Genomic DNA, 24,557 nt, shown 5'->3' with positions numbered 1-24,557 from the left:
GTCTAAATTAAGAAGCTCTAATTTCAGCCTTCTCTATATTGTAAGGACCCTTTCTACAGGTTTGTTTGGAACACAAGTGCTTCTTAGGTGCTAGGAGGGTGTTCTTCAAATCAGCATCCTTCTTTGACTGAACAGGAAGACTGCTTTCCTAACTTTCACATTGAAACTGGATTCCTAAAGGTGGGTTTGAAAGTTCATTGTTGTTCCTGAACATCATGTCCATCCATATACAGACATGTTCAGCCATAATCTTGTGTTCAAGCTACTCTACTTGCTGTATTGGATAACAAAAAGATGCAGGTATGGCAGAATGAAGACTCTATTCTGTAAGGAGGGTTTCAGATGTACATTTCATGCCATGGACAAGCAGAGACAAAGCTGTTACTCACTAGATACATTAAGCATAATGGATTTTAAATTTAAATGCTAGCTTTGATCATTATCAATCATGTTGCACGGATTCGTTCTTCTGACACAGGGATAAACCATAGCTACCAACTCTTCTATATTATAAGCCAGAAATCATCTTGCAAGTTAGTAGCCTCAGTGAAGCACAGCAGGACAGCGAGTACTCTAAATTCGGAGAAAAAATGTTATCTTTTAAGCTGTGTGAACTGTACAGATGACAACAGAAATATGCCAGAAGCAGTTTGAAAAGTGAAAGAACACACCACAATAGTTAAAAAATAAACAAACAAGATCAAAGAATATCATTAGATTTCAGACGCACCTCATGTTTTCTGATACCTTACAGTAAATGCAATGATGTCCTAAAAGACCTTGGAAATTACCTTCAGCTGATGGAATTGATCTGAGGGAAGAACCTGAAGATCTTTTCAGCTCGGATAGACTGTAAGAACTCTTCTTGGTCAGATCTGTTGGTGGAGAGGCATTCTCTGGTCCAGTAACAGAAGCTACACTTTGGCAGTCTGATTCCACATCTGTTTTTGTTGCATCCTCTTTTGATGAGGATTCTGGACTTGTAGTCCAGAGGCCCGAACTCTTCTGGCCATTAGAAGAAGGGGGAGAGGCAATCCATGGAATCCCTCCTGATTTCTCCCTGGGCTGTGGGGGTGCACATTTGGTGGTGCTGTTCTGCTCAGAGGAGTGAGAAGAGAGAGATTCAATGCTCCCCATGGGAGTGCTATCTGGGCTGCTGCTGTACGAGTCACCTAGGCAGGAGGGAGGGGAGACGAAAGAGAAATAAAAAGATAATTACATTGTCTTACCATGTACATTTCTCTCATGCCACCTTTAGCCCCTGTACATTACTTGTCATCAAATTCATTAATCTGTGGTTCCATTGACAGTCATTCTCAAGACAAAATAGCAATTTAGTTCCTCTAAGTTTCACATGTTCCTATCTTTAACCTCAAAAAGCTGCATTTTGTGGATATTTCTCTAGAGCGGATGAACATAATGATCTACTGGTGGTACTATTTCAAATAAAAGTTTGCATTTTCAAAGAACTGCCCACAATATATCATTAGGAAATTAAACAGTGTCACAATATCTTTTAACAAGCATCTTACTTTGCTTAATAAAGCAAATGTGGTGTTTGTCTCATTTATGTTCTGAAATGCATAACTCTATTGCCAGCAAGTTAAATACTTAAGTTTTACTTTGTTTACCAAGTTGCTGAGGATCTTGGCAGTCTCTCTAAGACTAGTCCATAAGTCTATCCACAGATATGCTATTTTCTGAATCATCATACCTTTCATGAAATCCCTGTCCTGTAGAAGGACAACTCATTCCATTATTTACAACTTTAACATTGAACATTTGATTAATTTCTTTAATTAGAATGATATTAGAGAAGTTGACCTACTTACATAAAAATATGCTGATCTAATTATTTTCAAAGATATTGTGCAACATGAAGTGGAAACATCCTAAAGAAATTTGTTGATATGAGGCTAGGAACATGCATCAGAAATGAGGAAGCACTGGCCTACAGTATAGTGAGAGATGAGTTATCTTAAAGATTGGATTCATAAAAATGCAGTAATAGTCTAGTGAGTCATATGCTAGTTTCTAATAAGATTTTTTCCCCACAGCTAGGAGATATAACTCACAAATTTCAGAAGAAGCAGGGAACGTACATTTTTCATCCACACAGTGTTTTTCATCCACATAGTATTTATAAGATAACAACATGATACAGATACTTTTGCCTCCAAAAGTTTCAATGTCCTTGGCAACAGGTGACTAAAGCCACTTACCAATACTCACAAACACCAGTGTCTGGCCTAGTAGGTGTGAAAGCAGTAGTGCCACTGGAACAGTAATTTGAAATATTCTGTCTACTTCTGCTCAGAATGTGGGTATTCCAGATGAGATTGTGCCCTAACTTACTCCTGACAGGCCATTAGTTTCTTGAAAGTTGCAAGATAGGCTGGAGCACAAATTTGTCAGATACATTTTCTATCATTTCCTACAGCTTGGCATCTATACTTCATTTTCTACTAGCATATAAAATTCCTTAAATTCTTGAAATATAGTTAAATGTCCATCCTTCATTTAAATGATGACTTAAAACCATCTAGCACTTCAGAAATAGCTACTGCTGGAAGCTAGGGCTCTCTCTTATCTGTTTCTGGCACAGCTAGAGATACTCTGCAAGGAGAATACTTGTGCTGCTGCCTCACCCTTCCAGGCACAAATGAGATATCTTAACTGGAACTTGTGTAGCAAATACTGAACTTGAGCCAACAAGCAAAGCCCATGTTGAGAGTTCCTGGGTCAGGGCTAGTTCCAGTCCAGCCACCAGTAGAAGGCTCGAGTCTGAATAAAGAAGATTGTGCTTGCATATGTCCTGCAAAATACTTGCACAGAATTGCCCCACAATAATGCAAAAAAGTTACACAGTGAAAGACAGTTGAAACTTGCTCAATTTCTCTTCTGGTGTATATATAAGTGACAGCTCATCTGTAAATTCTTACTCTAAGGATCCCATGTCATTCAAATAGGCAATTAATGTGTAGACAGCTATTGTTCTAATTCAACATTTATATTCTCATCAACAGGAAGTATGTAACATATATAGAAAATGCAGCATCCATGCAAGAGCATAGCATGGATATATTTCCCAACATTACAGAATTGAGAGTTAATACAGATCCTACAGAACAGATAACCTTAACTGTGGATTCATTTACTGTACTAGTTTAATGTAAATCTCCTTGAGGAAATAAGGGAGACAAAAGTTCTTTTGGAAATCTCTTGCAGTAGCTGGCAAGCTATTCTTTGCTACAGTTTCAACACCTCTTAATGGTAAGGCAGGTAAGTAATAAGTGACGGTCCACTGAATGAAAAAGAAAGTGCAACTTTTTAAATAGTCACTTCTACATGAAAATTAATACGCATTTGCAGCTGTTAACTGCAAACATAGCTCCCTGCTGTTAAACATTGTCATATGATGTTTCTCACAAAAATATGAGCGTTTGTTTCTATTCCAGTAAAACTAACAAAGTTTCAGTGGTTTTGGCAACCTAGGCAGTGGTTTACTTTGAACCAATGACCACAGTTTCATGCAATTGAAAAAAACGAAGTAATGGCTTTGATCTCCGACCTTGACCAAATTGCATTTATTAAAGCTTCCAAACCTTAACAATCATCTTACAAGCAAATGAGGTGAATGTCATACAGTGAACTTTGCGGAGTTTCAAAGCAGGCTACACTTAGGTTAGACTATAAAGTCTACTATAAAATATTTTTGAGTACTGTATGCAATACAAGAATTGACTAAAAACAAATATTCTTTCTCCTCTAAGAGAAGTAAGGAATGCAGTCATTTAGCAGTGTGGCTATGACTCACAGAGGTTAAAAAGCTGATGAAAACCCATCTGTGATGCTTATATTATTGGAATACAATATTTACTGGATATTCAGGATAACTAAAAGGCAAGACATAAAAAGGAAGATAACAAGTCAACATGCACTAACTTACTGTCAGGATCTGCTAGACATGGTGTGTATCTTCCTTTGGGTTTACGTGGACCTGTGGAGAGACAAATTGCTCTTGTCCTTCTTGAGCTTGAACGGGACTGAGGTTGGGGAAGAGGAATATTGGGGTCTGGTGCAGTGTGAAATATCTGTATGATTTAAAAAAAAAAAAAAAAGGAAAAAAAGACAAACAATAGGGGTACTCTTAGGCTTCCATTAATAATCCATTTCTTTTCTTAATTGCTGCACCTGAAATGAATGCTGTAATAGTCTCACACATTACAGAAGTGTAAATTAAGAGAATATAGGCTTTATTCTGATCTGATTTTACAATCCAAGAAGAACAGTAATGGATTAGTGAACAACAAGCTGTACATAAACTTATACTAATTATATAAAAATATTTGTTTAAATGTTTTTTTTCTAGTCCCAGTTATGAAGTGCTTAACAATCTAAATTGTGAAACATACAATAAGCACTTACTACTAACTCCTGCCTAAGAAGTATATTTGTTAAAAAAAATATGAAAGATTGAATTTTGTTCTCTATGTTCATGTGAGAGCTTTTGTATGTCACAGAAAAGAGTCATGGTTGTAACTTATTTCAAACCCATTTGGATTTCAGAAAACTACTTTATTTTGTCAAAGAAGTCAAGTTTGATGAGGATCACCCTTTAGGTTTGGAGCATCTCTTGATTTTTACCTTTCATGTACCCCTGCTATCACTGGTCAATTTTGTACTTCATTGCTATAGAAAACTCCAATTTTTTCAGGATCTGACACAAGTATACATAAAGTTTTAACAACTCTTTGCTGATGAGAACAGCAAGCCTGCCAACAAGAATAAGGCCAAGCAACTTTAATTAGGTGACTTTCATTTGTATCACCTTTTCTGCAATATTCACCACACCTGCAGTACAGGTGTTGAAAGACCCTAAAAATCATCTGGTATACTTCTAGTAAAAATGGTAACTGGCTAGGAGGAAGATGGAAAAGAAAAATATAACCAAAAGATTTCTTTTTCTTTCAGATCTTCTTCCTCACTTATTCCTCCTAATGTAGACTGTGTTTGTAAACTCTATCAAGTATCTCTTACAGAATTCTGTGGAAGGAATTGTGATTAGTTCTGTGGGATGGAGAAGAGGTTCTACAGAGAAAGATAGCCTGTTCTGTTAAGCTACTGAAGGAATCAGAAGTGTTCAGTCTCCGTAGTGTAAGGAGCAAGGGCCAAGCATTGCAGGTTAAATACCAAGCAAAATGGGTCTCTGCAAGGACTTCTGGATTCCCTGTCAATAGGGCACTCTTAGAACAGGATGAAGGGAACAATGAGAAGACACCTTTGTGCCACTCAAAAAGTGGATGAAAGCGAATATACTTTGATAGTAGAAAATACTTTAACAGAGGATTTGAGATGGTCTTGAAGTATATTAAAAACATAGTAGTAATTGGTAAGTATTATGTCAGTGAAAAAACATGTCTTGATGCAGAGAAATAGAGCAAGGGTGATTTTGGTTGTGCAGTCATGGTCTTTGTGTTGAATTTGCTGATGATTTTCTGGAAAGGAAATTCAGTGTTGGAAATGTAATATGTATGGTTTGGAGTTACATGTATGAAGACCACCAGTGTCATACCAGTTTTGATGAGTCCTTTTGAAATATAACTTATGATATAAAGCAGTACTGTCAGTAGTTACTTACCAACCAGTTCAACTGCCCCTGAGCTGAGTAATGTGAAATGGTATAAAACCAAAGTTCTTTCCCTTTGTTTTGTTAATTGTCAGATAAGGTAATACAAATCAACAAAATACCTTAAGAATACTATTTATTTTGAGGATTAAGTAAAGGAGGTCTTGACTATACTGCCAGGTTCTATAATCAAATAATAAATCAACAACAACAAAACTTAGGAAGCCTTTCAGTGAAGCTGATTCCTGAAATGATAGTGACTGAAAGTAACTTCTTCTCATTTCATAGATTTTCCTTCTCAAGCCCTGAAAAAGTTTTTATTCTGTGTTCCAGGAACGAGTGTGAGATGTACTTCTGCTGTCTCTTTGAGGAAAACAAAATAAACCATGGAGTCACAGGTTACCTTTCTTCAGATGAAAAGAAGTACCTAGAGACATCTATATGTTCAAATCACAAAGATTTGATGGGTTCAAAATCTGTAACTAGGGATAAAACGTCACCTAAGAAACTTTTATTTTTCTTTTCTTTTTACCAGTTTGATCTAGTATCTACACACTTGAAAAGTGACAGAGTATGTAGAATTGGGGATTCTGCTGAGAATCCCCATTGATGCTGCTTGTGAAAAGAGGAACTGAAGGATAGTTGGGGTTTCATGGTGGGACTTAACCTCCACTGTGAAGATAGCACATCCCGAAAAGACAGTAATAGTCAGAAAGACTCTGTGCTGATGCACAAAGTGTACACACAGGAGAATCCATGAGTTCACTCAGAATGAACCTCAATATACTGCTAGTGTGAGAGATAGAAGAACAAAGTATGCTCTTCTCGTTCTGTTTCTAGATATGAGAAGGACACAGCAATCTTCAGAAAGCTAATGAAGATTCAGAACTATGCCTTCAAAGCACAGGAGATTATCCCTTGTATCTATACCTTTCATAGCCAAAAAATCTTGCTAGGAATACCGATCCATAGCACGGGGTAGGAAAAAGGTACTCTTTCTATCAATAACCTTCTACAAATGCTGAATTCAGACAATCCTGAAGAATTTTTGAATGGCAATGAAAATGAGATCTCAGTTTCATTTTATCACAAAACATTCAGATAATCTCCTACTACCTTTTCATAATGCTCTATCAGAATTTCAACGACGATATTCTGAAACTTAATGTTCATCATAGCAGCCACGGTTTCTTCTTGGGCTCTCATCAGAGTTGGTCCAAAGATAACACCAAGGTTGGATACTGTCATAAGATTTTGCTGACTGTGTAATGATACCCTTTAAATGAACAGAAATGATATGCAGTTAAATAATTGTGCTAAACTACAATTCCAACAGGCAAAATCTCACATTCATGCCTCCCCTTTAAAAATATTTTAACATTTTAAAATTTACTAGAGTTAAAAGCTAGTGCAGTACTGTATTTCCATTAAGGCTCCAATCTTACAATAATTTAATGGCTAATAAGCAAGTCTTCCTAGAGTAAGTATCTAAGTTCCATACATAACTGATAGGGAAAAGGAAACATCTCTGAATGTAGCCACAGAGAGATCCAGTCCATCTAAAGATTAGGAGCCATAGGTGCCTCTCTATCTCCAGTTGTTATACAGAAACTTAATTATTCAAATGACTGAAAATACTGGGTGAAAACAGAGCTTAACTGTATACCTTAGCTTTCATGCAAATGAAAGAAACTTAGTTACTGAAAACACTTAAACTGCAATTGGATCTCTATGTCTAAAAGGTAGGAGCAGTGGAGTCAGTGTCACTGTGTTTGTGGTATAGATAAAACACCAGATGATCATCTTCTGCCTTTAAAATACACTAGCCTTGTAAAAGCCATGAAAAAAAAAAAAAAAGCCATGAAAGCCATCTATCAGTAATCCTCAAAATACTTTTCTCTCCTTACAAATAAGATTTACTGAATAAAATCTGTATCATCATAAATTCTTCAAAATAAGTGGCAGTGACTCCCCAGTCACAGCTGCCTCATTACCTTACATGTCTGAGAAATACCATGACAAGTGAATTTTTCATAATTGCCTTAATGCTTAGTCTTACTGAATCTGCTACCAAATAGAATCAGAGGCACACATTCACATTCTTCTCTTCCTTCTCACTGCTCTATCTATTACTATTGTCAAACTGATAAACATCTTTTTACCCATTTCTTAAATAAGTAAAATAACCCTTGTACCTTTTAAAATTAAGAAAGAGTGAAATCTATAAAAAAAGTGGAAGAAGCAGGTAGGAGCAAACCATATCTTCTGTTTATCTCTGACAGCCTTCATTAATCAAGGTTATGGAGACATCTGCCATGCTTTTCTTCCAATAAAACTCTCAGGTATCTTGATTTGTTCTTAATGTTATACAAACTCTAGCAAAATGATCTGTCTGATGTTAAAGTTTGGTAGCAAATTACACAAATACTATCCCTTTACAGATTAGAAAGCCAGTGACAAAAAGACTGTGAGATTTTCCCATAGCTGCTGGGAAATTTTGAAAGGATCAGGATCAAACCCATATCTGGACTCATAGACTACCCTCTCTCGGTCTCATAGTTGAGTAGGCACTAGTGGTACACTGAATGAGGGAATGAACAGTAGAGTTATCTGGGTAGAGAGGTGAACTAGACTAGAATTACTTCTATAATGAAGTAAGTACTGCCTTCATAATCAGAACAGAAACGCTTTGGCACCTTATTTACAGAATCAGGAGAAAGATGGGAAAGAGGTTTGTACAGGAGATAATGTGATATGAACTGCAGAAAAATAAATACCTGTCTTCTTACATTTCCTATTTTGTTTCATTAAGTTAGGCCTAAAAGCATCCCAAAATTTTACTTAGACACAGTGGCAGAGATTGTTTTTTGGAAGCCTAATCATGGAAATTTTTACCTTGTTAAAGCATATTTTTAGCCAATTATTTCCATGTAAGTTTCTCTGTAATAGATCTTATGTTTGGCTGAGGGGTGTTTGGGAAGTCCACTAGTGTCTTAATGAAATGGAATTTTGAATAACTAAGCTCTAAGTCTGTTAGAAAACCTAAAAAAAAAATAACTCTATGCAATGTTAGTCTGCTTTGTGCTGCACTATAATTGTTAAGGTCTCTTACACAAACATAGTCTTACAGCATAGGACAGAAAGTAGTGTTTGTACTGTGTTTGCGTTTCCTTGGTGACAAATTTGGTAGCTTGGCTAATAAAAGGAAGGGTGAATTTAATAACATTGTAACCAGAAAGGACTTTCTGCAAAGCATCTCAAAGGCTCAATTTCTAGCAAAAAATGAAAAAAAAAAACAAAAAAAACCAGGCCTGTAAATGGATCATTTTGATAACCACTTTCCTATGACCTAGTCCTACTGTTGCTGGGCTACTGAATAGGTAGAGGCCAAAGCAATCATGCATTTCGGGTAGCCATAAGACATTCATTAATGTGCAATTGCTTTCTCCTCAAAATCTCTTTCTTTGATGTATCCCCAGTAAATCTCTGATACTACCAGACTGCAGGCTATTTACTATAGAAGGGTATGGTGTTACTAAATTATACCAAAGAATGATCCATTCTTCAAAGGAGACAAGCAGATAATTTAATTAGGAAGGTTTAAAAATCTTAAAATCTTATCTTAAAATAACACCAAACCTCCAGTTCTTGCCTAGCTGCTGACTGAGTGTATAATCATGCAGCATGACCTCTCTTCAGAGCACTTTTCAGGATTTGGTGGTTTTGATTGTTTTTAGTATGAGCTCCATCCTACAACATCTAGATCCTATTTAACTGTGCACAGTGACACCGAAGTCAAGGTAGGCAGAAACCTAAGGGCCTTAAGACCTAAACCAAGGAAGAAAAATATTATCCTCTTCCTATAAGGCACCATTAAATGCATAGTATTTTTATGTAGACATAAGAGCATATGCAAAGGAACTGAACAGAAAAAAATAAATGCTGTAAAAGGACATACATTTTGAAATAGGATTTTAAACAAAAGAATGAAAAAACATGATTTTTTCATATTTATCCATTTACATAAAGTTATGCACTCTATTTTGTTCCTTGAAAAATTTCCACATGGGTAGGAAAGAGAAGGAAGAAAAATAACTAATACATTCAAAAGACTAATTTTGAATTAGGGATCATTAGAATTGCTAGCATAAACAACAGCTGGGAAATTATGAGAAATTAGAAGGGATGAATTGAATGTTGGAAAGAGACAAACTGAAAGTTTTCAGAATAAATCCAAAAGATTTAAATTTATCAGAAATGAGAATCACATCAAAGTTGAGACAGGCAAGAGCTAAAGAGAACAATTAAAGAAGGGAATACTGCAGACATGCTCTTCTTTGAAAATGCATGTGAGGTAACAGTGAGAATAAAGAGTCCAGGAAAAGATGTCAAGAAACAAATGTTTGCCTGCAACTAATTCTGCCTACAAGTAAGTCAATGCCTAGATATATATATTTCAATTTTGTGGCCTTCAGGCTAGCTGCTTTTACAAAATCTTTAATTCCTCCTTAAAAGTCCTAACTTTTTAGGGTTCTAGAAAGCAGCAAATATTATATTTTTAACTAACCAAATAACTCTTCTGTTAGAAACTTATAAAACTTGTTTTCTTCCTGTTCTCTGGGTCACCCCATGTCTAATGAGATGCAAGGTCTGCCTAAACAGCTTTTGCAGTGTAAGCACCCTTAGCAGTTCCCTATTATTCCACAGTTCTCCTTGGACAAATAAAACAAAGGGATAAATAATTTCCACCAAAGAAATTTTCAATGTTCTGAAGTCCACGAAAGAAAGCAAAACTGCATTAGGCTGCACTGCAGTGTACTGCAGCTGGAGGTGGCTCAAGCTGTGATCAAATTGCAAAACAGTGGAGACGTAATGAATGGAATGAAAACAATGCGGAGTGCTTTATAACATCTTCTACATGTCAATCATGTGGACCTTATCTAAAAAATTGCTGTTTCAGTATCCACATTCCAAGCATCCTAACTAAGAAATAATAACAGATTTGTAAAAGTATTCAGCAAAAGTTGGTGAAAAATAACAAAACATTTAAAAAACTTATATAAATAATGTTTGATGCAGAAACAGGATATATGACAACATAATAAAGGTATGTAATCATAGCTAGTTATACAGAGAGATAGAAGAGAACAAAAACTTGTCTTCTTTGTCTCAGAGCGCATGCTAAGGGTAATTCCATGGAGACAAAAGATCATCAAATAAATAGAAAATGTTTTCCATGTGATATTTAATTAAGACTCAAGAGAAGCTGACAAAACTGGGGAGACTCAAAAGTGGGTTTGGATACATTTATACAGCTATCAAGAATATAAATACAAATCCTTCAAATTAGTATTTTCAAAGCACATTTCACCTCAGAGTTGTAACAGATAAAAATAAGATCAAACATGAAGGACCAGTCTAGTCTTGATTTCTGAAACAGTTTGGGGGCCTAAACAGTAATTTCTTGTCAACCTTAGCACAATTTTAGATGTTTCTCAAATTTAGTTAGTTCCAATTCCTGTAGTTAGTAGAAACTATGAATGAAAACATTAAGTAAGTTTATTTTATACATAATCAGTCATTTTGGTGAATCATCATGGTGTTTCTTTTTAATTTTGTTTCTACAATAAGCATCCTTCAGCTACACTGAGAACTGTATTTCAGAAATCAAATATAATTTCAAGAGGCACTGTCTTAACATAACGGCCCTAATGGATTAGGCAACACTGACAAATTAAAAGCAAAAATGATCACAACTTATAATAATATGAAACAGAAAAATAAAGAATTACTTGACCAAGTGCTTGATAAGGATGTCCAGCATCTCTCTGTTCTTCTCTGGTAATTTATGTACAAGCGCATGCACTGCCTCAACTCTGTAGTTCTGATCATCTGATTCTATTAAACAGAAAACAGATATTGATGGTAAATTAGAACATGTGCTAAAGTGAGACTAAAAATGGCAGCAGTGCCTGTATGCCAATACATACATGCATTGCAGGGAGCAAAAAAACAACTAGCCTTCAAAATGATGAGTACAATTCAATTATATTTATTACAAGAGCATTCTGGAATCTGGATTTCAAGCAACTTGCCAAAAGCAGTTACCACCAATACCAAAGCCAACAAAATCTGTGGCAATTTTGACTGAGTGTTGTACTTAGTGGAATCCAAGATCTTACTTCTTGATATTTAAAATATCTAAAATTCTTGAGTGTATTTTATCAAGGTAAGAGAAAATGAGAAAATTACTTCAAATTTTAAACTGGAGTTGTTAGAAAAATAATTTTACTATCTTTCTCTCTAATTATTCCATTTGTGATAAGGAGATAATTATCACTCCTATCCAATTTCTCAAGGCAAGCTGGAAAAAAAAAAGATCCCTGGATGAGAGGGATGAATGATATAGAAGAATGCCTCTGTAAAATAAACAAACAAACAAACCAAGATTTAAAATTTCATGCAGAAAGCAGTCACATAGAATCTCTAAAAAGATCAGAACAAACCACTGAACAGCTTCACCTAGTATGCCTTTTCTGTTTTGTGTGCTTCATGTGGCACTGTGTTGTCATATATAGCGAAATGGAAGAACTCAAATCCTTGCCTGGATTACTGAATACTACATCAAGGAGAAAAACAGGGATAATAACTGAGGAGATTAGAGGTCAGAAATGATATTACTTTAATGAAAGTGTATTTATTATTTTACTTACTAACAGCAACAATGAAATCTTTGTGCAGCTTGAATGTCATCAGTGGTTCTGAAAGACACCTGGTGGTAAAAAATATTTAAAAGAACATTAGGAACAATGCATCACTCAAAATCTGCTCAGGTTTTACAGGTGCCATTATGATAGCCCACAATATCTGCATAATGTTTATTGTTATGTCCTAGGAAACCTAATTCACTCATTAGAAGTAGTATACAACTCAGTCATGTACACAGTCTGAAAATCTCTTTGAAGTGAACCTGGTGTCACCACAGAAGTTAAAAAGAGAAATATCATCAGCATTATCTTCATCACAGTGGCTCACTACGTTAGAACTTCCATACTGTGGAACAGGAATGCTATTACTGCACGACAAGGTATAGAAGGCTGCAGAAATAATCTTCTGCCCAAGAAAGACAAATACATGATGAAACTTGATACTGAAAGTCTAACCCGAGACATTCCAAAAGAACACTCCTCAGAAAGAAGCCTGTGAATTGTCTTAGAGAGAGAAAAACACATCTACTGCTAGCTCACATTCTAATTTCACAAATACAATACCTGCAGTGAGTTGTGTTTCTGAAGGTATATTTCTTCAACATTTCTTCAACAACCAGTTTCAATGAAGTTTACACGCACATTCTACTATAAATCCTAAGCATATTTTTGAGATATATTCTCATGTTCTGCCCTTTGTTAGGTGATCAGTTTAAGAAATCCAATTATTTAGAAGGCATAGAACACTCAGCATCTGGATTTTATGCTTTTAATTGTGTTTATGTTCAACATTACATATTAATAACCCAAAAAGTTATATCAGAAGTGCTACCACTCTTGAAAATTCTGGCTATTATCAGAAAAAAAGAAATTAAGAGAAACTGATAATATGGGAGGGATATCCTGCTTGTGAAGATACCAACAACTTTTTAGGATAAAAATAGTTTATTATCACTTCTGCAGAGATTTTTACTCTGCTCCAGCAATGATGCCATGAAATATCATGGTACACAGCTTGAGGGAGTCAGAAAAGAAAAACTCAAAAAAACATGCTTTGTAGTTTACACAAAAGATTTTACATAAAAATATGCAATTAATTATATTCTACCAAATTTACATCTATACAAGAGACGACTATCTTAACAAGGCAGGTAAGTTTGTGACAAACGGTAGACTTATTGTTACACATAAAAAAGGAAAGATTATATACATGCTTATTACCATGTTAATAGATAAAATAAATGTAGTATGATACTAATAGGCAAAAGATTAATGGGCCATAAAAAGAATACTGAGATTTGCTCATCATACTTACCTGAGGTAGTTTTTTAGTCCGCTTGTTATTGTTTTATTGTCCCAAAGTTCCATATCAATATCCATATCAGGAGGAGATTTAGGGGCTGGTAGAAATTTGAATTAGGATTGTTATGGTTTGACTAACAGACAGACAAGAAAAGCAGCAAAACAGAAGCTAATAAATTATTCATTTACATCATGTGATTACTTATTAGCCAGATTAACTACCAATTCAATCAATTTGAAATATTTTAATCCCTGCCAAAGTATTAATAAGAATAATTTAGCATTCATACTTAGTACCTGTAAACACTAAGTATATGCACTATTCCAAGATGTAAAGTAAGCCCAAGAGAATTAGTAATTTATTTGGCTTGGACATTTGAAGACAGGCATCAGACAGCCAAACTAGCATGAAAAGTGAAATACAAGAATAATTGTCTATTATGCTGAATTATTCTGTGTTACAGAACTAAGCTTTGGAACACTTCTTGAAAATACCAAATAGATGTCAACAAATAGAACTTAAATGATAAAAGAAGAAATGCATTTTATCACTAACTTGCTCATGTATATCAATGATTTCATGGAGAAATTGAATAATAATGCAAACTATCTAGTTGGATAGACTGCTCATTTTAAGACTGTAAAGTCAATTTAGTAGTAGTAAGTGTACATACAAAACTATAAATAGTAAGACATGTTCTTCTGGGTACAACGGTAAAGGGCAAAAGGGATCATAGTATATGTGCCGCATGTTATAGAAAAAGGTTCACTTAAATTACTTACAAAATATGGTATTCATCAGCTTTTGCACTTTGGAGTTTACACCACCTATTCTGTACAGACCCAGAATGGTGATACCTATATTGGGAAAACAAGCAGAATGAAAAATTGGGTGAGCAATTGGCTAACGGGCAGGGCCCAAAGGGTTATGGTAAATGGGGCTGCGTCAGGCTGCGTTAGGCTGGCGGGCGGTCACCAGTGGGGTCCCTCAAGGCTCCATTTTAGGGCCGGTACTTTTCAATATTTTTATAAACGATCTGGATGTAGGAATAGAGGGTATTTTGAGCAAGTTTGCTGATGACACCAAACTTGGAGGAGTTGTGGACTCAAATGAGGGCGTAAAGGCCTTACAGAGGGATCTGGACAGGTTGGAGAGCTGGGCGATCACCAACCGCATGAGGTTCAATAAGAGCAAGTGCCGGGTCCTGCACCTGGGACGGGGAAACCCTGGCTGCACGTACAGACTGGGCGATGAGACGCTGGAGAGCAGCCTAGAAGAGAGGGATCTGGGGGTCGTGGTAGACAGCAAGTTGAATATGAGCCAGCAGTGTGCCCTGGCAGCCAGGAGGGCCAATCGTGTCCTGGGGTGCATCAAGCACGGCATCGCTAGTAGGTCAAGGGAGGTGATTGTCCCGCTCTACTCTGCGCTGGTGCGGCCTCACCTCGAGTACTGTGTGCAGTTCTGGGCACCACAGTATAAAAAGGACATGAAACTGTTGGAAAGTGTCCAGAGGAGGGCTACGAAGATGGTGAAAGGCCTGGAGGGGAAGACATATGAGGAACGGCTGAGGTCACTGGGCCTGTTCAGCCTGGAGAAGAGGAGGCTGAGGGGAGACCTCATCACAGTCTACAACTTCCTCGTAAGGGGGTGTCGAGAGGCAGGAGACCTTTTCTCCATTAACACTAGTGACAGGACCCGCGGGAACGGGGTTAAGCTGAGGCAGGGGAAATTTAGGCTGGACGTCAGGAGGGGGTTCTTCACAGAGAGGGTGGTTGCACACTGGAACAGGCTCCCCAGGGAAGTGGTCACTGCACCGAGCCTGTCTGAATTTAAGAAGAGATTGGACTGTGAACTTAGGCACATGGTCTGAACTTTTGGGTAGACCTGTGCGGTGTCAAGAGTTGGACTTGATGATCCTTAAGGGTCCCTTCCAACTCAGGATATTCTATGATTCTATGATTCTATGAAAATAGGGAAAATGTGGTTATTTCTATATACATTGATGCATCCCTGGTGTATGTTTTCAAACCATCTAAATTTATTTATGGAAAATTGTAAAATTACATTCTTGAATACTTTATCCTATTGAGCTCTCTTCTGGGATACTAACAAATGCATTCCACCGAATCCACAGCACTCCATGCCATATCCTAATAATAATTTTATATTAACAAAAACCCTTGCATTGAAATGACACATATTAGAAAACACCAAGAGGATAACTGGCAAAAATGAAAAATAATACCCCAAAGCAGTCTTAAAACACATTGCATGCTAACAAGTTTGTCTTGCCTAGACTTCTGTGGAATTATTATGCATCTACATCACCCTTTCCAACTAAGAATTGGTTGACATGTACCAGAGAAATAATTGTACCCTAAATAAAAACATACATCGTATACTACTGGAACATTTTAGTTCAGAATTTATGTGATGCATGGGTCTCCATACAGAATAAAAACAGTCAAGACCCAATTTACCCATAGATTTCATAGATTTATTTTTAATAGCACAGATACTAAAAGCAAATAATACTATGTGTGATATTCAAAATACAGTGTTTCAGGATTCCAGTTATGATAATTTTATTGGCTTTAACTTTCTTTTAAAATCAGCAGTACTTGGAAATCCAGGGCAGAAAACAATTTTTAATATGACCTCTTCTTCTTCTCAACCTACATTAAGTAGGTTGAGAAAAAAAAAAGAGGCAAAAACAATAACGGTTCATCCCTTAGGAGGGATGCCAGCCTTTTATCTTCAGCAGGATATACTCAAAACCAACTCCTGATATGTAGATTTAATTTTGTTATGTAATTACATTCTTCTTCCTACTTCAGGTCTTACCATTCCAAAAGTGCAAATTTTCATTTGAAAACAACATTCTACTATCTGATCTGTTTTTTTTTTTTTTTTTTTTTTTTAATTAACCCTTTTGTTTTTTTCAGAACAATGCTATCTCCATGTCAGCAGTGGTGAAGCTACAAACACTGCTACTTGAGAAAGTGGATTTATGTTGGGCTCAGTGCTGCACAGAGTGATCACACAGTTTTTGGATTAGAACAGACTTGCATACTGAGAGTTCAGTGGATGGACAAAATAAGATTATCTCTGTTTAGGGAAGACCATATACTTTTATCTCTTTGTTTGAATGGGAACTATCAAAAAGCTTACTGTGAGTTCTAAGATACCACCTCAAGAATAGTATAGCTTTTTTTTTCTACTTTCCCACTACCATATATTAGTTTCTAAGCATTAAAAAAATGACTGAATGACATGCAAAATAACTGGATGAAATGATCGACATTGGGCTCTACAACAAAGATGTTACAGCAAAGTGTTCACACCATCTACTTTTTGTTTGTTATGTTTCATGCCAGAAAACAAAGTTGGGAATCTCAGCCTCATCAGGAAAAAGCGCAATTCAGTGCACACAAATTAAAGACCTAGACTAAACGATGTGTGCAACTGTATGTTAAGTTGTCTAAACAACATAAAACTATTGAAAATGTAAAAAAGCAAAACAAAACAACCCTACCCCCAACACTTTAGTGATATGCTAAGGACTGTTGTTGGAATTTGTGGCAATGGTTTTAAGCATAAAGCACACCCATGAAATGTGAGAAGTGCAGATTGAATGATGAACATGTTTCAAAACAGAGCTATAAAATATGTAGAAAAAAGTACTGCTTGAGAAAAAATATTCATAATAATCTAATACATAATTTGTGATTTAATACACACCTCTTGTTTCTACAGCATAGATACATTTCCTCACGAAGTTGAAACCTGCTTCATTTAAGAACACTAGAAAGATAAGAAAAGTATTTTTGCATCTCATCAACACACTAAATCTCCATGTTTAGCAACATTCACATTTCAGTTAGAGAGGACTAATATATTTATCCATGTGATACTTATTCTATAATGCCATAATCTAGATATACCTTTAGCACTCAAAATCCAACTTTCTCATCATGATGAGGGAAAGACTACTATCTTTCCCAGAAATCAGTACACATAGAACTGAAAGGTCGTTCCTTTACAAGATTACTGAATTCCCTTCCCTCTGCTGAGGGAAATGGTTTTAAGAGTTGAGGACTTAACATTATGACCAGAATATTTTCACTGGTTTCAATACAACAATATTCTTTGTTCCTTGCACATAACTGCTCCTAAAGTGGTAACATGGGAAAAACAATCTTTGGTATTGACTTTAATTATTGAGGTTATTTTGAGTGAATGTATTTCTCATTAATTCTTTTATCTTCAACACTAATTGCTCTACCTAACTAAATAGAGATTTTATAGCAGCATATTTGTCACCATTAAAATAGCACCATCACATAAAAAAACAGACATGCTGGCTTAAATTGTAGGTTTCCAGAGTCTCAGATATACTTCCTGTGAAGACACCTGGGAATATCTGACACATCTCTCTCTCCTTCTCTGTTATGTATACCCAAACTTATGTAAAATATTTTTACATATTTGTGTACAGATGTTAATATAATACAATTACACATAGATAAATCTCATAATGTCTCTACATATACTCATTTTATTACTCAGTGTATACGTAATGGATGCATATACACCTACAAACAAAAAGGTGTGATACATTCAGATATTACTTCAACACACAGGCATAATATTTACATTTAGGTATATGGACTGCAGATATATATCTGTTACAGATTTGTTAAATATATTGTCATTTTTGACCAAATCAAATTTTCTTCCAATTTATGTTTGATAGTAATACAAAAGGAGAAGTCTTTCACACAGTTCATATAATTTATGATGTGCTTTCATATGTCCCAATCAGGTAATCCAACAGACACTTTAAAGTATCTTCATAGCAATAGAAAGAAAACTTAAAAAAGGTAATGTCTGTCTCTCACACACATTCAGAAATAAAGCCATTACAGAAATCTAGGAATATTTAGTAGGTCCTCATAAATAAAGTGCTTACTTTCTTCCTTCTTGCTAATAATGGCTGGCAGTGTGTAGATCTGGAAAAAACAAAACAAAACACCAACATGAAATGTCAATGTTTGTAGCTTTAAATTCTTTATTGCTGCGTTTGCTGGTAGCTCTTAAGCAGCTGTGACATGCTGCATATTAGCTTGCTGCTATGGGAAAGACAACCAAGCCCTTCACTTCCTCCCCGGCAGCCCCTTGTTAGGAACTGAGTAGGTGGAGAGGGCAACAATGAACAGCTGGACTCCAAGTAAAATACACAGATGTTCTGCACCTCTGGGGAGAAGGCGTACAGCCAGCAGGATCTGTCCCAAAAACGTATTCAGGCCTTGAGATTCTAGGGATTGACTAGGGATAAACATTAAATTTATAGGCACATAAAATGTGTTAGAAGTCAGATATGCAGACTGCAAATGGGTTAAATATCAATACAAAGACTGATTTAATTTCTGCACTGTTTCAGTCAAGCAGGAAGCTTTGTAACACTTTTTTATCTTATAAGACCAATCAATCTGTTTTTTCTCCTTGGGTACAGGTCTGGCATCACCTCATTCAGTGACATTTTCATGAGCTGATTAAGAGTGAGAAGAAATCTCAGATAAACCTGTCTCTTAGTAGCTTTCAACACATTTTTATACTCTCTGCAGTGCTTTTCAAGATGTCACTTATTGCCAATACTCCATGACACTGCCTAAAAGATGGTTTGTCTTTACCGTTGTAGAAACCATCACTTTGCAAATTTAATCTGAACCACAAACCTTATATGAGAATTGGCTTATTATTATGAAACACTAAATATCCTAAAAAAAACCCACACCTATAAAGGTCTAAATGCATTAATAGTTCTGACTTTACTAATTTGTACCTATCTTCACTGTGCATTTGCAATTGTGTTTTATGAAGAACAGAATTGTATTTGCTTTTATTGTACTGTATTGTAACAGATTTTATGTCTAAAATGTATACTGGCTTCTTTCTTTAACACGTGTCATAAAGCTGTAAAAATAAAAGAAAATGACAAATATCCTTACAGGTTCCTTTCCATCCATAGCTTCGAGCCACAGTTTTCGATTGGATTCTGAAAAAGCTTGTAGTGTGATGATTCCAGGTCTGTCAAAAACATATACACATACTGAAGTTACTAATTTCTTTTTCTCAAACAGTAACCAAAATCAGAGTTAAAGTCATCAAATCCCCTAAAGAACATCCAAAATAAGTCAAAAGAAATGTGTCCTAACAGGGTTGCCTAGAAATTGCTCTTTGATGTCGTATCCCAGGTTTGGCGACTGAAGCTAACTGCCTTGAAGCAGGTGGGTTTTTTTGTTTGTTTGTTTTTTTTGCTTTAGAGGATTCAAAAAACTGTTCATTCTGCAGGTTGTGCTCTAACCACTGCCACTGCAATACAAGTTCAAAAAGTGTCATATTCTCTCTCTTGACGAAACTTTCACATTGCATAGAAAAATATTCATGGGAACCAGTGAAGTAATGAGGGAAACAATTTCAATCTTTATTCCCCAAATTATTATATGAACAGATGTGTAAACACAAAGAATATTGTCTTGTAGTAGGTTTTGAAAGCCAGGTTTTTGTGGATGCAAGCATATTGAGAAATATATGTCCCTGTTATAAGTGTAATTAATATATATTGGTTGTGAGTGCTTTATTTCTTATTTATATTTAATTTGTTAACATAAGGAAAAGAATTCACACCTCTCAAATACTTCAATATCAAAACAGAACCGTTTGTCAATTGAATCAGTCTTTCTTCTGATGCAAGATTTTAGCTTGAATATTTCTGGTGAGCTTGTGACAAGGCCATTCTATAAAACAAAACAAAACAAAACAAAATTAGTACAGGTAGTATGTTGATACAGGCTCCAAATGTTAAATTTAACTGTATGAACAGTCCCAAAAAAACATGCCTTAAGTTGGGGCTTAAGAATATTTATGAACATTTACGGTAATTTTTCTATATACAAAGACTACATTTAATTGCTTTCTATCATTTTTTTTGGCATTTTTATATTATTTGTTATTTAAGTAATGTTATACTTCAGAGAGCTCCTTAACTTCAAAACTTCACAAATACTTGCATATATGATTGAACGCTGTATGTTAAAACAAGTGTAATATACTTCTGTCACATGTAGATGAAAATATAAAGTTGGCCAACTCATAGTTCTGAGTGCTGTCATGGTGAAGCTACTCTTGATAATGTTTGAAAGGCTGTGGTAATTGGCAAGGGTTGGTTCTTAGAGGTGGCAGAAAGCAAATGTCACTCCCATCTTCAAGAATGGCAAGGAGGAGGACCTGGGGAACTACAGATGGGTGCAACCAGAAACCATTTCCAAACATACTAAGAACAAGGAGGAGTCTGGGAGTAGTCAGCAGGAATTTGTGAAGGGAAGGATCATGCAGGACCAACCTCATAGCCAACTACAATGTGACAGATAGCTCAGTGGATGAGAGAAGAACAATGGATATTGTTCTAAATATCATGGAAATATTCGCATATCTTGTTTAGCATGGTGACCAAAATAAACAACCTCTAGAGCTCTCTTTCAAACCTCATCCATTCTACTACTGTATAAATGTGATTGCTTTCCTACGTTTTTGGAACTACTATATTAGAGGAATTATTTAATATGTGGTCATATGTTATATAAGAAATATTATTATTTAAATATTTTGTGCATGCATATAAAATATATACTGCTTCATGTATGAAAACAGCTTTAAACTCCTTCCACCAAATCTTTTTCTTTTAACACTTCCTGAATACTTAAAGTATGGTATATATAGTTCATGTATGTGCTAAAGACTCACCACTTTTCCACCAGATTTTGTTTCAGCTATGCTCATTGTAAATGTTTTTGTTCCTTTATCATAAGTGCAGTAATGTTTTACCCATGTAAATCCAAGTGGTCCTAAATCAAAGAGAGATAGTATTAGAAATAATTGTTTTGGTATTTTATCACTGTTTCATTTGGAATTAAATACAACACATAGATGAAATGTAACAGTATCCATATGTAGCATGCAAAATAATAAATACATTAAAAATATACTGATTTTTGGATTTGAACATATTCAGGTCTAATTTTCATCTATCTCTGCTTGATGTTCGAGCAGACTGATTTTCTTTAGCAACTAGATCGGTAACAGCATTTTGATAGGATAGACAGATAGGAGCAGATCTTGAGGATTATTCTGCTTAGGAAGTACAGCTAAAGATTTTTATCAAAAGAAGTAAAGCACTAAGATTCAGTATTACATTCTTTCTTTGAAGGAAAACTTAAATCTAGTAGCAGACTCAGAAAATTGGACAAACTCATGAAAACAGAACATATTTTACTTTCAGAGCTCTTGTTAAAGGTAACAAATGCTTTTGGTAACATCATAGGATCTTTATTGTGCTACCTGTTATCTTTAGGACATTGGATAAAATGGCAATGGCTCACATATAGAGTTAATCTTACGTAGTTGAACACTGGAGGATGATTCTATTACAAGAATGGAAAGGAAAAGGAACTGTGTACTAAAACAATAGTGGTTTAAAGACAAGGGGAAAAATGCTGAAGGTGGCACTTTCAGCAAGAAAACACTGGCCTTTTATCCCTTGGAATGGTGTCCTGCCAGGGAAGAGGTGGGTATAACAGTGGCACAGAGTCTGCAAAGAAGGCTGATCGCTAAGAGAATTGGCCATGGTCAGAGAGAAGGACTACAGGGTCATACTTTCAAAAATGAAAACTCATTTATTTTGGCACACAGAGAAGAATAAATGGTCAAAACAGTCCACAAACTGACAATTACATAAGCTCACAATACCATTAGATAATGTACTTTGGAATTCACTAGTCTTTGATTTAGCTAGCCATACATGAAATCTACAATGATCCCCAGATTAAGTGGAGCATCCTTTATCCTGGAGAGGTCACACCACAGTACTTAATCCGACTGCAAAATCTGATTTCTGATGCCTTTGCTCAGGCATTGCTGTGAACCTCTAGCAAATGTAAACAGAAAGCCCCCTTGAACTGAAGCACAATGGTACTTTAAACTTTGGCTGCTAACTTAGATTAGGTACAGGCCCTTATAATGCCTGGATTACCTACAGTTCTTTGCTGTGAGGACAAAGTAAATCCTCCCATTTCCAGAATTCTCTCCATATCCTAGCACAGAAAAAGTCTCCAATATTTTTTGGATAAGATCCCTGAATCTCATAGACACATCTAAAGGAGTGTTGCACTGCAGGAGACAGGATAATTCAAGTTTTTTGCTGTGTGGCTGCAGCTCCATGGGCCAGAACATCATGGCTATGTCTGCACTGACATGAAATTGTACTGGAAGCACTCATGCTCAGTAGATAACACATGGACGTAGGTAATTTAGACCCTTATCCCCAAATTTTGCCAATAAGAAATTTAACAAGGAACATGGGATATCTAGAGCAAGCTGGTCTCAGTGTCAGAGTACAGTTCCACTTATTTAGCTCTTTTAGAAGAATAAGCCATCTCAAAGCAGTTTTAAATGAGTTTAGAAGTCTTTTTTTTTTTTATTATTATTAAAAAATTGTATCCAGACACCTAAGTTTTAACCTTAATAACGTTACACGACTGTCCATCTGAAAGAAGTGATTTATAGCCTACTGCCACTTTGCCACTTTTTCAAAATACATATTTACCAACGCAAATACCAGTAATAAAAATACACAGAATTTACTTTCACTTTCAGGAATAGTGAACATTTAAGCCTGTTGTCCATAACTTGGCAAAAGCCTATGGGATGCTGTTTGCAGGAAAGTCAACCCGCATTACAAGGAAATACACAATTAGTACCTTCCCCTCTGACACATGGATTACGGATCCTGTTACTCTTATTCCAGAATACACTAATGAACAAGTATCTTTTCAGTAGGAGGATGTCAAGTTGGCCTCTCACTATTTAATGAAGCACAGCATGTGCCCAGTGCTTCACTCCTTTTGTCCTTCCCCCATTAACAAGGCTCAATGTAATTTCCACTTAACACAGGTTTCATTTAAGATTATTACTCAATTAAAACATAGAGGGTCTTCTTCAAGCTTTCAGTGCTACTGAGGGTAAAAGTGGCTGAGGTTAACTATGATAAGCACTGAGCTTCTTTATTTTAGCTCACATACAGAATAAAGAGTAATTTCATGATGTCATCTGGAAAATCAACTAACTATAATTCCATGCAGTCTCTTGAGTTATTGTCTAAAGGAGGGGCAGTGAAGGAGGAGCAGTGAAGAAGAAGATACCCTCAAAACTGAGGTTAAGTGGAGACAAGTCCCACAAGGGAATTCTACATCCAGATGCCTTCTATTTATTTTTAGATTGAGAAATCAAGTACAAGTAGTATTTGATCACTTTTGAATGAATGTCAAACTTGCAAGAGCACATACACACTATCTCAAAACATTTTTACATACTTTGCCAGCATCTGGCAGATTTCACATCAAAGAAATTAATAAATCAATCTGGTTAACCCACACACTGAAAAACATTTTATTAAGAATTTTGAATAACCCTTGCCTAATGCAGCTAATTTGGCTTGGTCTTCTATATGATTTAGAGTGGCAGCAGATACTTCTGATGGCATGAATAATAATTAGGTGCAGATTTGCAACTATTTTGAAGCTGTGGCAGACTGTATTTGGATATATTTTCTTCTCACACCTTTGTTTTCTATTATGTGCATGCTCATTTACAGTGCCTGGGTCAGTAGAGATGACAGGTAAAAGGTGGAGGTTGTTCTTGCCAGGTCTCCTTCTATGACAAAGTGACGCACTGGGTGGACGAGGGAAAGGCTGTGGATGTGGTCTACCTTGACTTCAGCAAGGCTTTTGACACCGTCTCACACAGCATTCTCCTCAAGAAACTGGCTGCTCTTGGCTTGGACTGGCGCACGCTTCGTTGG

At 35.9% G+C, this 24,557-nt stretch overlaps 1 protein-coding gene across 3 annotated transcripts in view; it reads right to left on the bottom strand.

Annotated features, from left to right (window-relative positions):
• ARHGAP42 (Rho GTPase activating protein 42) overlaps positions 1–24,557 on the bottom strand; it is a 175,750-nt gene that overhangs the window by 17,348 nt on the left and 133,845 nt on the right. For all 3 annotated transcript variants that reach the window (XM_084491466.1, XM_084491465.1, XM_084491467.1), the window contains 12 exons: positions 21,446–21,546; positions 20,330–20,439; positions 19,651–19,729; positions 18,612–18,651; positions 17,381–17,443; positions 14,422–14,496; positions 13,652–13,736; positions 12,343–12,401; positions 11,422–11,527; positions 6,746–6,905; positions 3,950–4,094; positions 792–1,172 (listed from right to left, as the gene is read on the bottom strand). In XM_084491466.1, the coding sequence (XP_084347592.1) occupies positions 792–1,172; positions 3,950–4,094; positions 6,746–6,905; positions 11,422–11,527; positions 12,343–12,401; positions 13,652–13,736; positions 14,422–14,496; positions 17,381–17,443; positions 18,612–18,651; positions 19,651–19,729; positions 20,330–20,439; positions 21,446–21,546 (1,404 nt within the window). The remainder of the gene's footprint in view (positions 1–791; positions 1,173–3,949; positions 4,095–6,745; positions 6,906–11,421; positions 11,528–12,342; positions 12,402–13,651; positions 13,737–14,421; positions 14,497–17,380; positions 17,444–18,611; positions 18,652–19,650; positions 19,730–20,329; positions 20,440–21,445; positions 21,547–24,557) is intronic.

Source organism: Aythya ferina (assembly GCF_964211825.1).
Source record: "Aythya ferina genome assembly, chromosome: 1".
Lineage (NCBI taxonomy): Eukaryota > Metazoa > Chordata > Aves > Anseriformes > Anatidae > Aythya > Aythya ferina.
Note: the sequence above shows the minus strand (reverse complement) of the source record. Positions and strands in the feature narration are given on the sequence as shown.